The sequence below is a fragment of the Halichoerus grypus genome, chromosome 3, assembly GCF_964656455.1.
Source record: "Halichoerus grypus chromosome 3, mHalGry1.hap1.1, whole genome shotgun sequence".
NCBI lineage: Eukaryota > Metazoa > Chordata > Mammalia > Carnivora > Phocidae > Halichoerus > Halichoerus grypus.
Genome location: NC_135714.1, coordinates 180,393,121 through 180,407,533, shown reverse-complemented (window position 1 = coordinate 180,407,533; position 14,413 = coordinate 180,393,121). Strand labels below are relative to the sequence as shown.

General features: G+C 36.6%; 1 protein-coding gene across 1 annotated transcript in view; it reads right to left on the bottom strand.

Moving 5' to 3' along the window:
* TEX15 (testis expressed 15, meiosis and synapsis associated) overlaps positions 1–684 on the bottom strand; it is a 54,289-nt gene extending 53,605 nt beyond the window's left edge. Inside the window, exon 1 of the mRNA XM_078068258.1 lies at positions 546–684. Coding sequence (XP_077924384.1) covers positions 546–684 — 139 coding nt within the window. The remainder of the gene's footprint in view (positions 1–545) is intronic.
* Positions 685–14,413: the final 13,729 nt, after the last annotated feature.

Here is a 14,413-nt window from a genome sequence, read left to right as displayed (position 1 = left end):
AGTGGAAGTCTAAGTCCTCCACTTAAGCCTTTGCTAACAAAGGTGTACAGGTTGTATTTTCACCCCTAATTTTTTGTAGGAGTAAGGTATTTATTGTCAACCAGGTTTCTATTTTTCTAGGATGTGCCTTTCCCAGTCCTTGGCAAGGGACTTTTTCTTGGGGCTTTCTGTGTCTGTTTCAGATGGCATTCCTGGACTGTTGGCATCCAATCTAAGACATGGAGGAAACAAACAAAAAAACCCAGAGAACTTACTGCAATAGCATTCCTTGATTCCCAGGGTCCTTAGCTGGTCCATTTTCTCTAAACCTTTCAAAGTCTTCTAATATTTGTTTTATGTATGATATCCAGAATTTTTAAGTGTACTTAGGAGACATATCTGTTCTATGTACCTTTGTGTGGATACATGTGTGTTTAAGGAATTAAAGGCATGACTTAACCTAATTTTATATAGTCAAAACAGAAGACGAACATAAACTAAGAATCAGAGAAATGCAGTAATAGTTATGAAATAAACTCATCTTCCATGGAGACAGTAAATATTACCTTTCTCAGCTGTCCTCCTGATCTTGGGAATAGTGAATTTTTTCAGAGGATTGACTTCTACACCAGCGACTAATAAAGGTTCACTGGTTGAGTTCATTTTCCATAGTGTCTTGTGTTTAGCAATCTCTTTCATTTCCATTTTGTTGGTGGCCTAAAATCAACCCCAAGTTATTAAGCAAAAGGTCAATAAACACATAAAAGGCAATGGCAGTAAAACGGTTTAAAAATTCTTACATGGAATTGAATATATATTATTGGTCACATTCACAACAGATTCCAATCTCAATTTGCCAGGTTACCCAAAATAAAAAATGAATTAACAGTTTTAGCTTTTATGTAATTTTTTGAATATTTATTTTGTAGGTTCTAAAGACCTTTTCTGTGTAATTTATGTAACTATAATTGGGTAACCAAAAGTCTGTGTTCCTGAAAAGCTTAATAACTTACAAACAATTTTTATTAACATTTAGTAAAATTCTTGCCAAATACTATATTTTTAAAAGTATTTTGCTGACACACTTCTGTGAATAGAATGATATTCTTGAAATCAGAATCTCTCCTTTGGAAGAAACTTATTAAAGTTGTAAACCAACTACTGCACAACTATCCCTACGATAGCCTGAACAATCACCCATCGGCTATTGTTCCATAGTATCATTCTATAAACGGATTAAGACCTCATAAATTGTCATACTAGTAACAGATTTCTTTTCTTCCCTCCTTTCTCTCTCCAGCCCTCCCTCTCCCCCCACCCAACACAATGATTCTTAACCTTTCAAGTAGAACTCATATTAGGCACTGAAGGAGAGTAATGGAGCCTACACACAGAGAAATATATGTAGACATGGATTTTTCATACCATTTCATAATATGATTCACAGGCCTCCTGATAGCTATCAACTGCTTAGTTCAAACTTAGATCATAATCTACATTAAGAGTTGCCAAAATTCTACAGAAGGATCACAAAGGAGAAGATTCTACAGAAAGTTCACAAAAGATCTTGCCCTCAATCTCCACTCCACCCTTTATGAAAGATAATCTTACAGCCTCCCAATCAATGGATCATGGATAAGAATAGGGAATGGACAAGGACCTCTAGAAATAGAAGAAAATCAGTCTTTTTCTCATCCAGCCTCATTGATAGACACCAGTAGTGTTTCCTTCTAACAAGAATACCCTTAAGATACACTAGCTTGAGCCAGAGTGCCTGGCTGGCTCAGTTGGTAGAGCACATGACTCTTGATCTTGGGGTTATGAGTTTGAGCCCATGTTGGAAGGGAAGAATAACTTATTTAATGACTTAAATTACAAAAAAAACCCCCAAACCTCTTCAATTAATCATACCTACCCTCTGACCCAGCAATTGCACTACTGGGTATTTACCCCAAAGATATAGATGTAGTGAAAAGAAGGGGCATATGCACCCCAATGTTCATAGCAGCAAAGTCCACAACAGCCAAATTGTGGAAGGAGCCGAGATGCCCTTCAACAGACGAATGATTAAGAAGATGTGGTTCATATATACAATGGAATATTACTCAGCCATCAGAAAAGATGAATACCCACCATTTGCATCGACATGGATGGAACTGGAGGGGATTATGCTAAGTGAAATAAGTCAAGCAGAGAAAGACAATGATCATATGGTTTCACTCATATGTGGAACATAAGGAATAGCATGAAGGACATTAGGGGAAGGAAGGGAAAACTGAAGGGAGGGGAAGTCAGAGGGGGAGATGAACCATGAGAGACTATGGACTCTGGGAAACAATCTGAGGGTTTCAGAGGGGAGGGGGGTGGAGGGATGGGTTAGCCTGGTGATGGGTATTAAGGAGGGCACGTGTTGTAATGAGCACTGGGTGTTATAAGCAAATAATGAATCATGGAACAACATCAAAAACTTATGATGTACTGTATGGTGACTAACATAATAATAAAAAAAGAAAGAGAAAAATCAATTCTAAAAACTTCAAGAATAGTTAATGCACAAGGCACGGTGCATATTAGGTCCTTAACAGATAGCTGAATGAATGAATGAATGAATGAAAAAGATCAAACAAATCAAAAGCAGAAAGGTTCCATAACAACTAAAACATATATTCATATAGGACTTGTATATTATGAGCAGATTTAAGCTAATACATTTAAGGATTATACAAGGGGCACCTGGGTGGCTCAGTCAGTTAAGCATCTGACTCTTGATTTCAGCTCAGGTCATGATCTCAGGGTTGTGGGATCCAGCCCTGAGATGGGCTCCACACTCAGTGCAGAGTCTGCTTGAAATTCTCTCTCTCCCTCTGTCCTTCCCCCTGTTTGCACTCACTCTCTCTAAATGAATAAAATCATTTAAAGAAAGGATTATACAAAATAATACATTCTAAGAAAAACTTATTAAAACTGCGTTAGCCTGGTGATGGGTATTAAAGAGGGCACATATTGAATAGAGCACTGGGTGTTATACGCAAACAATGAATTGTGGAACACTACATCAAAAACTAATGTACTGAATGGAGCACTGGGTGTTATATGCAAACAATGAATCATGGAACACTACATCAAAAACTAATGATGTAATGTATGCCGATTAACATAACATAATAAAATTTTTAAAAAATGCAAAAAAACCTAATGATATAATGTATGGTGATTAACATAATAAAAATTTAAAAAAACGAATTCAAAGAAAAAATTAAACAAATTCATCATCTTAATACTATTAATAAATTAAATTAGTAGTTACAAACGGATTCAAAAAATAAATATATTAATGTATCACAAACAAGCGGAGTTCACCCCTGGGGCTCAATCCCAGGACCCTGGGATCATGGCATCCAGGCACCCCAAAATTCACTTATATTTTTAAAAATGTTTAGTAAAGAGGAATTGACACATTCATAATTTGATGAGTATCTACCAAAAATTTATAGCAAATTGCTAAATATCAAAAGTACTACCTTTTTAAATTTTTTTTTAACTTTTTTTTTTTTTTTAAAGATTTTATTTATTCATTTGAGACACAGAGATAGAGAGCATGGGCAGGGGAAGAGGCAGAGGCAGAGGGAGAAGCAGGCTCCCCGCTGAGCCAGGAGCCTGATGCGGGGCTTGATCCCAGGACCCTGGGATCATGACCTGAGCTGAAGGCAGACGCTTAACCATCTGAGCCACCCAGGTGCCCCCAGAAGCACTACCTTTTAAATTAAGAGTGGTGGGGGGTGGGAGGGATGGGGTGGCTGGGTGATAGGCATTGGGGAGGGTATGTGCTATGGTGAGCACTGTGAATTGTGTGAGACTGTTGAATCACAGACCTGTACCTCTGAAACAAATAATACATTATATGTTAAAAAAAAAAGAAGACAGTAGGAAGGGAAAAATGAAGGGGGGGAAATCGGAGGAGAAGATGAACCATGAGAGACTATGGAAACTGAGAAACAAACTGAGGGTTCTAGAGGGGAGAGGGGTGGGGGGATGCGTTAGCCTGGTGATGGGTATTAAAGAGGGCACGTATTGAACGGAGCACTGGGTGTTATACGCAAACAAGGAATCATGGAACACTACATCAAAAACTAATGATGTAAAGTATGGTGACTAACATAAAAAATTAAAAAAATGAACCAAAAAAAAAAAAGAATAAAACAAGAATAGCTATGCTTCCTTTTAACAGTAAGATGTTATGATTTTTTGCCTAAGTAAAATTCATTCTTCATCTGTCTAAAACTTCATCCAAGTTTTCTCCTTCAAGCTGAGACTCACACTCTTTCAGTCCTAGAAATTCCCAAGCCTTTTTCCTTTCCTCTTTAGCTTGCCTTTATACCTTTTATTTCACAGGGGCAGATGGCAAGAAAGGCAAAAAAATCATAATGTTTCAAATTTTGGTTCTACCGTTAATAATATTATGTTAGGGAAAATGCCTAACTTCTCTGAGGCTAGTAATAGTATCAATACCTCACATGGAGGTCTAAGTCTATTTTAAAAGAATACTTGGGGGCGCCTGGGTGGCTCAGTTAAGCATCTGCCTTCGGCTCAGGTCATGATCCCAAAGTCCTGGGATCGAGCCCCACGTCGGGCTCTCCGCTCAGTGGGGAGCAGCCTGCTTCTCCCTCTCCCTCTGCCTGCTGCTCCCCTGCTTGTGCTGTCAAATAAATAAAATCTTAAAAAAAAAATATTTGTACTGAGTTTCCTAAGACCATTACCAAACATTAAGGACTTGAATGCTTGGGAGATTAGGGATTACTGAATAAACCTCCAAAATCTTTTACCTGATTACTGTCAGAGTCTTAGTAATAGAATTAGGTGTTTCAACTGAAAAACTTAGAGAGCCCTAGAGTTTAGTAAGTTTCAACTGCTATCACTTATGTAAAGGTTTCCTAACATAAAGTAACTGAGGATAACTGCAGATACACAAAGCATTAATGAGAAACTTTTTTTTCAGTTCTCCTTCAACTTTTGAGTCAGCTTGTTATTAACTTTAAAATCTCTAAAAGTTTGCTGATCTCTCTTTAACAACAAAAAATGACTCAGTTTCAGAATTTTCTGGCAAATAATACTGTTCTATTTTAATTTATTTTTACAATTACCTTTTATTTGTGCCAATACTGATTTTCTATTCATTTTCCATCCAAAATATACTTAAGTAAAAAATAAGTCTATTTTAGAATATTACAGCAATTACTGTAATGATGATATGTAACGATAATACAGCAAAGATCATTCATTCCTCTTCTAGTAATCTCAGGACAGAGTTCCTGATGAACAAATAAATGATGACTAAGCAATATTCTCAGAACTTTAGTCACAAAAGTAAATTCTGTGTTCTTCTGTAGAGTGCTAAATGGTTCAAACTAAGAATTACTTCTGATAAACAAAAGGTTAAGTCAGATCATACATATGATAAACTGCATATACACTTAGTGAAATTAAGCCAAGAATCCCTCAATTAAGACTACACAATGCAGACGTGAAATACATTTTTGTTCTGTTTTTCATTTTACAGATCAGGGATTGGCAAATTATGGCCTACTATTAGTTTTCATAGGGACTACAAGCTCAATGACTGAAAAAAATTGAGAATAGTATCTCATGTCACTTAAAAAATTATATGAAATTCAAATAAAAGGGTCCATAGTAAGTTTTACTGGGACAGCCACACCCATTCATCTATCTATCCTCTACAGCTGCTTTACTATTAGAAAAGCATAGCTGAGGGGCACCTGGGTGACTCAGTTGTTAAGCATCTGCCTTCAGCTCAGGTCATGATCCCAGGGTCCTGGGATCGAGCCCCGCATCGGGCTCCCTGCTCGGCGGGAAGCCTGCTTCTCCCTCTCCCACTCCCCATGCTTGTGTTCCCTCTCTTGCTGTGTCTCTGTCAAATAAATAAATAAATAAAATCTTTAAAAAAAAAAAAAGAAAAGCATAGCTGAGTAAATGTGACAGAGACCCTATAGCCTACAAAGACTAAAATGTTTACTATCTGGCCCTTTACAGAAAGTCTGCCAACCTGTTAGAGATGAAGCAATAGAACGGAATATCGAAGAATTGGGACAATAAAAACTAGGTCTCATGATTTCTCCATTTCAAGGCTCTTTCTCCTATTATCTCTCCACTGTATTCTGAATTTCATCCCTACTCACTTTCTCAGCATCCTGCCCAAAAGCATTTAAACAAGCTCCAACCCGATCATTTTAAAAACAAAATAGAATCTGCCAGGATCATATTTGTCCTTATCTAGATCACCTCCCACTTCCTCCTCAATCTATTTCAATTTCCAACTCCACCTCAATAGCAATCTTCAGTCACCAGTGATTTTTCACATCAGTATCTCACTCATGTAAAGTACACTTCTGGCTCATAACTTACTTGGCCTCTCTACATTTAATACTCTTGACCAATCTGGTCCTGAAATAATACACTCTTCCCCTGACTTCTGTGACTTCTTAATCCTGATTTCAGGTAGTGCTTTCTCAGTCTTTTAATAATTCATCTTTATTTGGCTTTTATTATTGTTTTAATTTTTACTTATATAAGGAAAATAGAATATTCTCTTCAAAGATTTTTTAGTATTTTATCAAGCTAATTTTAGTCAACAACAAAAACAGAATCTTCTGGTTTTAATTTGCATTTCTTTCAGTACTAGTGAGGATGAATAATTTTATTTTTTTCTATCACTTGTTCCCATCTTTTTTTCCATTTTTTCTTTTTACAGGTTAAGATGGTTTTTAAATGATTAGTAAGGACTCTATATACAGAGAAATTAGTTTTTGTCTGTTATAAGTTTTGCAATATTTTTGTCTTAATTTCGTTTATGGTATTTGCCTCCCATAGCAAAATTTTAATTTTTGTGTAGTTTAATTTTTTTTAAAGATTTTTATTTATTCATGAGAGACAGAGGGAGAAAGAGAGAGAGAGAGAGAGAGAAAGAGAGAGAGGCAGAGGGAGAAACAGGCTCCCTGCTGAGAAAGGAGCCCGATGCGGGACTCGATCCCAGGACCCTGGGATCATGACCTGAGCTGAAGGCAGATGCTTAACCATTTGAGCCACTCAGGCGCCCTGTGTAGTTTAATTTCTCAATCCATTATTATAATGGATTTTTATCCTATTACCAGAAGTGTGTGAGAATTCCAGTTGTTCCATATTGTCACGTCATTTGATATTGGCAGATTTTAATTTCTGCCAATCTGATATCTGCAAATGCCATCTCACTATGGTTGGTTTGCATTTGTTTGATTTTTGATGAGACTGACTATATTTATTGGTCATTTGTGTTTTCAAACCTGGGATGTGCCTGGTTCAAGTTTTTTTACCCACTTTTCTATGAGGCTATTTATTCTATGTTATTTGCAAAAAATCTGTTTGAGATACTAGCTCTTCACCAATCACACTTGTTGCAAATAGTTTCCCCTCACTTTTTAAACAAAACTATTTAATGTAGTTGAAATTATGAGTTTCTGGGGCACCTGGGTGGCTCAGTCGTTAAGCGTCTGCCTTCAGCTCAGGTCATGATCCCATGGTCTGGGATCAAGCCCCACATCGGGCTCCTGCTCTGCGGGGGAACTGATTCTCCCTCTCCCACTCCCCCTGCTTGTGTTCCCTCTCTCGCTGTCTCTCTCTCTGTCAAATATATAAAAACTTAAAAAAAATTATGAATTTTTTCCTTTATATTTGTGTTTTTGCTTTTGATCAAATTTAAGAAATGATTCTCCCCAAGGTTTAAAGATAATCCCCTTGGGGTGCCTGCCTTTGGCTCAGCTCATGATCCTGGGGTCCTGGGATCGAGCCCTGCATCGAGCCCCAATTCGGGCTCCCTGCTCAGTGGGAAGCCTGCTTCTCCCTCTCCCCCACTTGTGTTCCTTCTCTTGCTGTGTCTCTCTCTGTCAAATAAATAAATAAAATCTTTAAAGATAATCCCCTCTATTTTCTTCTAAAAGTTTTATAGTTTTGTCTTTTACCTTTTAAATCTTTAAATCACCTGAAATTCATTTTGGTCTGAGGTAAGAAGGACTCAATTTTTCCATATGAGTATCAAATCATGCTAGCATTTATTTGAAAACTCTTTCCCTATTTATCTATGCTTCTCTAACATAAATCAACTTTCCATATGTGCATGAATTCTAGGTTCTCAGATCTGTTTTACTGGTTGGTGTCTTTCTGTATTCCTGCACCAACATGATACCACAGTAATTGATATATGTTTGGACATAACTGAAAGAAAAGAAAAAACAAATCTTGTTCTTCTGAAGCATCTTTGCTTTTACATACATATTTTAAAATGTTTGTCTAATAAATCTTGTTTAGGTTTTAAATAAAAATTTACTGAACCTACCACTGATCAAGGACATTGTTTTACTAGTCTTCCTATCTTAAACACAGGCTATCTCCCCACTTAGTCATATCATTAATATCTTTCAATAAAGCCTTATTTTTTCCATGAGGGTCTAACATGTTTTAAAGAATTTATTCTAAGTTCTTCATAATTTTAAAATTACTACACGTTATCTTTTTAAAAAGTTTTATTTATTCACTGCTAATGTTTAAAATGGCATTTGGGATGACAGTAATAATGACTAACATTCATCTGTAACACTTATTAGGAATCAGACACTTATCTAAGTGCTTTAGATATATATTGATCCATTTAATCATCATATCCCTATGAGATACCCTTATTTTAAATTATCGAAAAAGGTGTAAGTTAAATAATGTGCCCAAGGACACATAGCTAGGAAGTGTTTGTTGAATCTGGAATTCAAAGCCAGGCAGTCTGGCATCAGAGTAAATGCACTCAACTAGTAGGCAAAATGACCTTCAGTGAAACTGCATGGACTACCCAGAAACCTTGCTAAGCTCCTATTAATTCTAATAACTTGTCTTCATAAACAACCATATCCTCTCTGTATGATGAAGGGCATATAATAATGATTTTCAGTTTATTTTTTTCCCAATTACTGTAACATTTATTTCTTATGTCTGCCTTACTGGGCAGGCTGGGAGTTCTAACATGTCAAATATAAATGATAATGTCAGGTGCCTTGGTTTTTTCCCTGAACTTAAAGGGAATGTTTTAAATCTTTACAACTGAATGATAAATTCTATTTTTTTTTGAAAGACCTGCTGTATCTGGTTAAATTTTCCTGGGTATAAAATTCTAGACTGACTGCCATTTTCTCTCAGCACTCTTAAGATATTATCCCACTATTTAATACCATCCACTGCTCCTATTAAGAAATCGCCTATCTAATTGTCACTCATTTATTGGCAAATCTTTTTTCTCTGACAGCTTTTAAAAATCTTTGTCTCTGGTGTTCTGCATTTTCATTTTCACGTTCTAGTGTAAGTATATCATGGACTTCTTGTATTTAAGGTGTGGTGGTATCTTTGACATTTATGTGAAATTTTCTGCAACTTTATCTTTGAATATTGTGGCACTGTTCTATTTCCTTAGAACTTCTAGTTAACTATGTGCAAACTTCTACCTTTATTCTTCATTTCTTAACCCCTAATTCATATATTTCATCTCTTTTTCCTAGGTTGAATTCTCAATAAAGTTGATTTAAAATATTTAACACACACATACACACACATTTAAAAAAGAGTGATAGGATATCTGAGTTGTCTGCTTTAAAATTATCCAGTTTATAACTGCTGAACCTTGAAAATGGGTACCTGGGGTTCATTATAGTATTCTATTTTCATATATGTTAGAATTTTCCATGATAAAAATAGAAGTATAAGAGTGTTTGGCTAAATATGCATAAATTATCTTTAAAAGATAACATTAGTTGTCTATGGAGAAAAGAATACTAGGTGGTTTAGGAATGGGGAGGAGAGAAATTTATCAGTTTATATCTTTATTACCATAATTTTTATCTTCACAAATTTATAAACTCTTAATAATGAAAATAATCTGCTCACTATTGCAACAAAAAATATGAAATACCGAAGAATAAACTTAAGAAATGGTCTGGGCTGATAGGAAGACTTCTAAAAAACTGAGGGTCATAAAAGATTTGCTTAAGGAGGGAACAGGCATAATTTATTATTGAGAAGGAGTATTTATTATTGTGAATATGCAAAATCTTCCTACATTAAGTCCCTAAAGTTGACTCAATCCTGATGCTAACAAAAATAATACTAAAGGTTATATAGAAAAAGAAACATAATCAAGGAAATTTGAGAAAGTAACTGGAGGAAGAAAACTGGCACTATTAAATATTATAATTTATTTAATAATTACAATAATTTTAATTAGCTGGGTATACGATCACTCAAATTTAAGTTTTATTAATAAGCAAGAGAATAGTAAGTAATGGGCAACTTTAAAACTATGGTTATTGAAACAAAAATAAACAATGGAACACCACAGTCAGAAAAAACACCAAAAAATCCCCAGAATTTTGAAGATGTTAATATTGGTATTTCAGATCAGTGGGGAATCTATGGTATTTAAACAGTACCTAGTCATATGGAAAACAAGAACACAAAAGTTAAAACTACAATGAAGTATATTTTTTCCATACCTCTCAGATCAGAAAATATTAAAGTCTGACATCAAGTGCTGAAAAAGGTGCAGAGCAACCAGAACTCTCATATACTTCTGGTGATTGTGTAAACTGGTAGTCACTTTAGAAAACAATTAGGTGTTATCTTCTAAAGTTGATGTGCATTACCTTCTGACCTAGCAACTCCATTCTCTAGGTATAAATACTCAAGCATCAATTCACAAAGTGTGATCTGAAAATTTCTGAGGGTCCCCAAGAGCATTTCAAAGCAACAGCAAGGACTGCTTTTCCAACTATGTATCTGTGAGGTCGTATTTCTTCACATTCTTCAACCAAAACAACAAAAACTGCAGAAGACTACATGCAGAAGCAGGTATGAGAATTCACCTGACTCTATTAAGCCTGATTTGCAATAATGGAAAACAATAGCACTCTTCTTTGGGAAATATAGTTTTTTTCCCCCCAAGTTATATGATTTGTTAGTATATAATTGTTTTTTTGTTTTTAAAGTTTTTAATTTTTTTAGTAATCTCTATACCCAATGCAGGGTTCGAATTCACAACCTTGAGATCAAGAGTTGTATGCTCTTATGGGGCGCCCGGGTGGCTCAGTCGTTAAGCGTCTGCCTTCGGCTTGGGTCGTGATCCCAGGGTCCTGGGACTGAGCCCCGCATCGGGCTCCCTGCTCCGCGGGAAGCCTGCTTCTCCCTCTCCCACTCCCCCTGCTTGTGTTCCCTCTCTCGCTGTGTCTGTCAAATAAATAAAATCTTAAAAAAAAAAAAAAGTGTTGTACGCTCTTCTGACTGAGCCAGTCAGGTGCCCCAGTATACAAGTGTTTATAGTAATGTTATCACAGTATGTATTATCTGTTATATTGTTTTCTCTTCCATTTCTCATATTGGTTTTTGAATCTTCTCTCTGTGATTTTTTAGATTTTATTTTTAAGTAATCTCTATACCCAACTTGGAGCTCAAACTTACAACCCAGAGATCAAGAGTCGCATTCTCTACTGACTGAGCCAGCCAGGCGCTCCTCCTTTTCTTCTTAGTTAATATAGTTAAAGCACTGCCAGTTTTATTTTTTTTTTTAAAAACTGGTCATTACTTTCAATGTTATGTTGTTATTTATTTCTGACTTCTTTGTTGTTTCCTTCTTCTACTAAATTATAGCAAAATTTCTTTTTTCCCTAGTTCCTTTTAAATGGTGCCAACATAAATGGTTATATATTTGTAATGAAATAAGATCCTGAGAACATAATATAAAATTTCAAGTTAGATATGAATATACAGTATAATCATTCATGACACGCTCTAGCAATACTGGGCATTTCAGGGGAAAGGAAATCTAGGACCTTAGGAAAATTATTAATGAAGTAAGTGACCAGGAGCAAATTTAGCTTCAATCCTGATACAAAGTACGCCAAAAGAAGCTGGTAAAAAAAAAATACAATGGTTAAAGAGAAATAGATTATAATGAAGCTAAAAAAGCACAACAGGAAAGATGGAATGGGAGGCACATCAAGAGATTGCAGTCAAAAAGGTAAAGAGGGGTGCTTGGGTGGCTCAGTCAGTTGAGCGTCTGACTCGATCTCAGCTCAGGTCTTGATCTCGGGGTTGTCAGTTCAAGCCCTGCATTAGGCTCCACGCTGGGCATGGAGCCTACATAAAAAAAAAGTTTAGAGAGAGTGTCTGCAACACTAGCCCAGTGGCCAGTATTGGTTTCTGGTAATGAAGTGTTTCCAAGTGGAAATGAAGCATTACACTGAGGAGGTCAAGAGCAGAAAGGTCGAGACCCATGAAAAGGAAGGGGGTGGTGACAGAAAACTGGAAGGAAAAATTCCTTCTGATGTCATAATAAACAAATAGAACACTCAGAGGGAAAATATGAATACTGGAGGAATTTTCAAAGCTCTCCAATAGATGAGGCTGAACTAACATAAAAAAGCAAGGTCATAATCAAAAGGATAGGGATCTGTATCATGAGAAGAAAAAAAAAGCTCATACCAAAAAAAAAATATGGGGGCGCCTGGGTGGCTCAGTCGGTTAAGCGACTGTCTTCGGCTCATGTCATGATCTCGGGGTCCTGGGATCGAGCCCCACATCGGGCTCTCTGCTCGGCGGGAAGCCTGCTTCTCCCTCTCCCACTCCCCCTGCTTGTGTTCCCTCTCTCACTTTCTCTCTCTCTGTCAAATAAATAAATAAAATCCTTAAAAAAAAAAACAACAAAAAAAATATGTAGTATAATGACACCTAACTTTACATAGATTTTCAATAAATGTCTGTTAAATTAGGGAGGGGGGACTGAAGAGGTAAAGTTAAACAATACATTATTTTTCATGGACTAGAAGCTCATAACCCCTTGAAGGAGCAGAGAATGCCTCTAAGCTGTTATCAGTAAAATCTATTAATTCTTTTGTTTCACTTATAGAATGTTGTTGACTTTTGTCTATCAATTTGGGCACACCAGCATCTGGCTGAGCATCAGATCATTCCTTCTTATTGATTTCAGATGCAACATCTATGTAGCCTTATTTGCAACACATATCCCATTAGATAAATTTGTAAGTTATCCAAAGGCTTACATGTCAACACTTCATGAACACATACATTTAATTTTTATTATTTTATGTTTTGAGAGAGAGAGAGCAGGAATGAGTTTGGGGGCGGTAGGAAGAGGGAGGGAGAGAGAGAATCCTAAGCAGGCTCCACAATCAGCGTAGAGCCTGATGTAGGGCTCGATCCCACAACCCCAAGACCGTGACCTGAGCCTAAACCAAGAGTAGGATGCCCAACCGACTGAGCCACCCAGGTGCCCATACACTTTGTGAACACATACATTTAAAGAAAGTTCAATTTCATCACTGCAGTGACTCAGGAAATTCTACCCTTAACTCTTTCAAGTTCTTGAGGTTTGGCTTAGGAGGAGAGAGGGACATTGGGAATGCCTAAATGCAGAAAAATGATAATCACGAGTTGCTTTTTTTTTTTTTTAAACTGCCCCTTAGGGGGACCTGGCTGGCTCAGTGGGTGGAACATGCGGCTCTTGATCTTGGGTCATGAGTTTGAGCCCCATCTTGGGTGTAGAGATTGCTTAAGTAAATTAAAAACAAACAAACAAACCTGCCCCTAAGTCTTATGCACAAAATGTAGAAATTATTAAATAAAAGATGTTTCTAGGTCATCTCCATCTTCATATAAAATTAATGGAAAACTTAAAATAACAAAGGAAGCTTGAGTAGTTTTATTATACTTTTTTTTTTTTTTTAAAGATTTTATTTATTTATTTGACAGAGAGAGACACAGCGAGAGAGGGAACACAAGCAGGGGGAGTGGGAGAGGGAGAAGCAGGCTTCCTGGTGAGCAGGGAGCCCGATGCGGGGCTCGATTCCAGGACCCTGGGATCATGACCTGAGCCGAAGGCAGACGCTTAACGACTGAGCCACCCAGGCGCCCCTTATTATACTTTTAATTTCATTTAAGATGGACATTAGGACTATCTTATATCTTTTCTGATCATCTTGTTTATTCTGCCACTGCCAAATTTCAGAATCTTTTAGAAAGAGCACCATGTGGAGATTAGCAAATCCTTTTGGAAAAGATGAGCCATCTGTTGAGTCCTACTTCCCTTGAGGCCATTACTGTGAATCACAGACAAGGGTTTATAATAACTACAGAGTAATTCCAGTAGCTACGTGGACTCACTACAGCAAATAACAAGATTTAAAAAAAAAAAAAAAAAAGAAAAAAGCCAACATAATTCCCAAGAGAATAGGTCTACTCTGTTGATACTTGTTTTACTGAGGTTTAGAAGATTTAGGCAAGAAGAACCTGTGTGCTTCTGAAAAACAGTGTGCATATCAACCACTTCTCTAGAAAG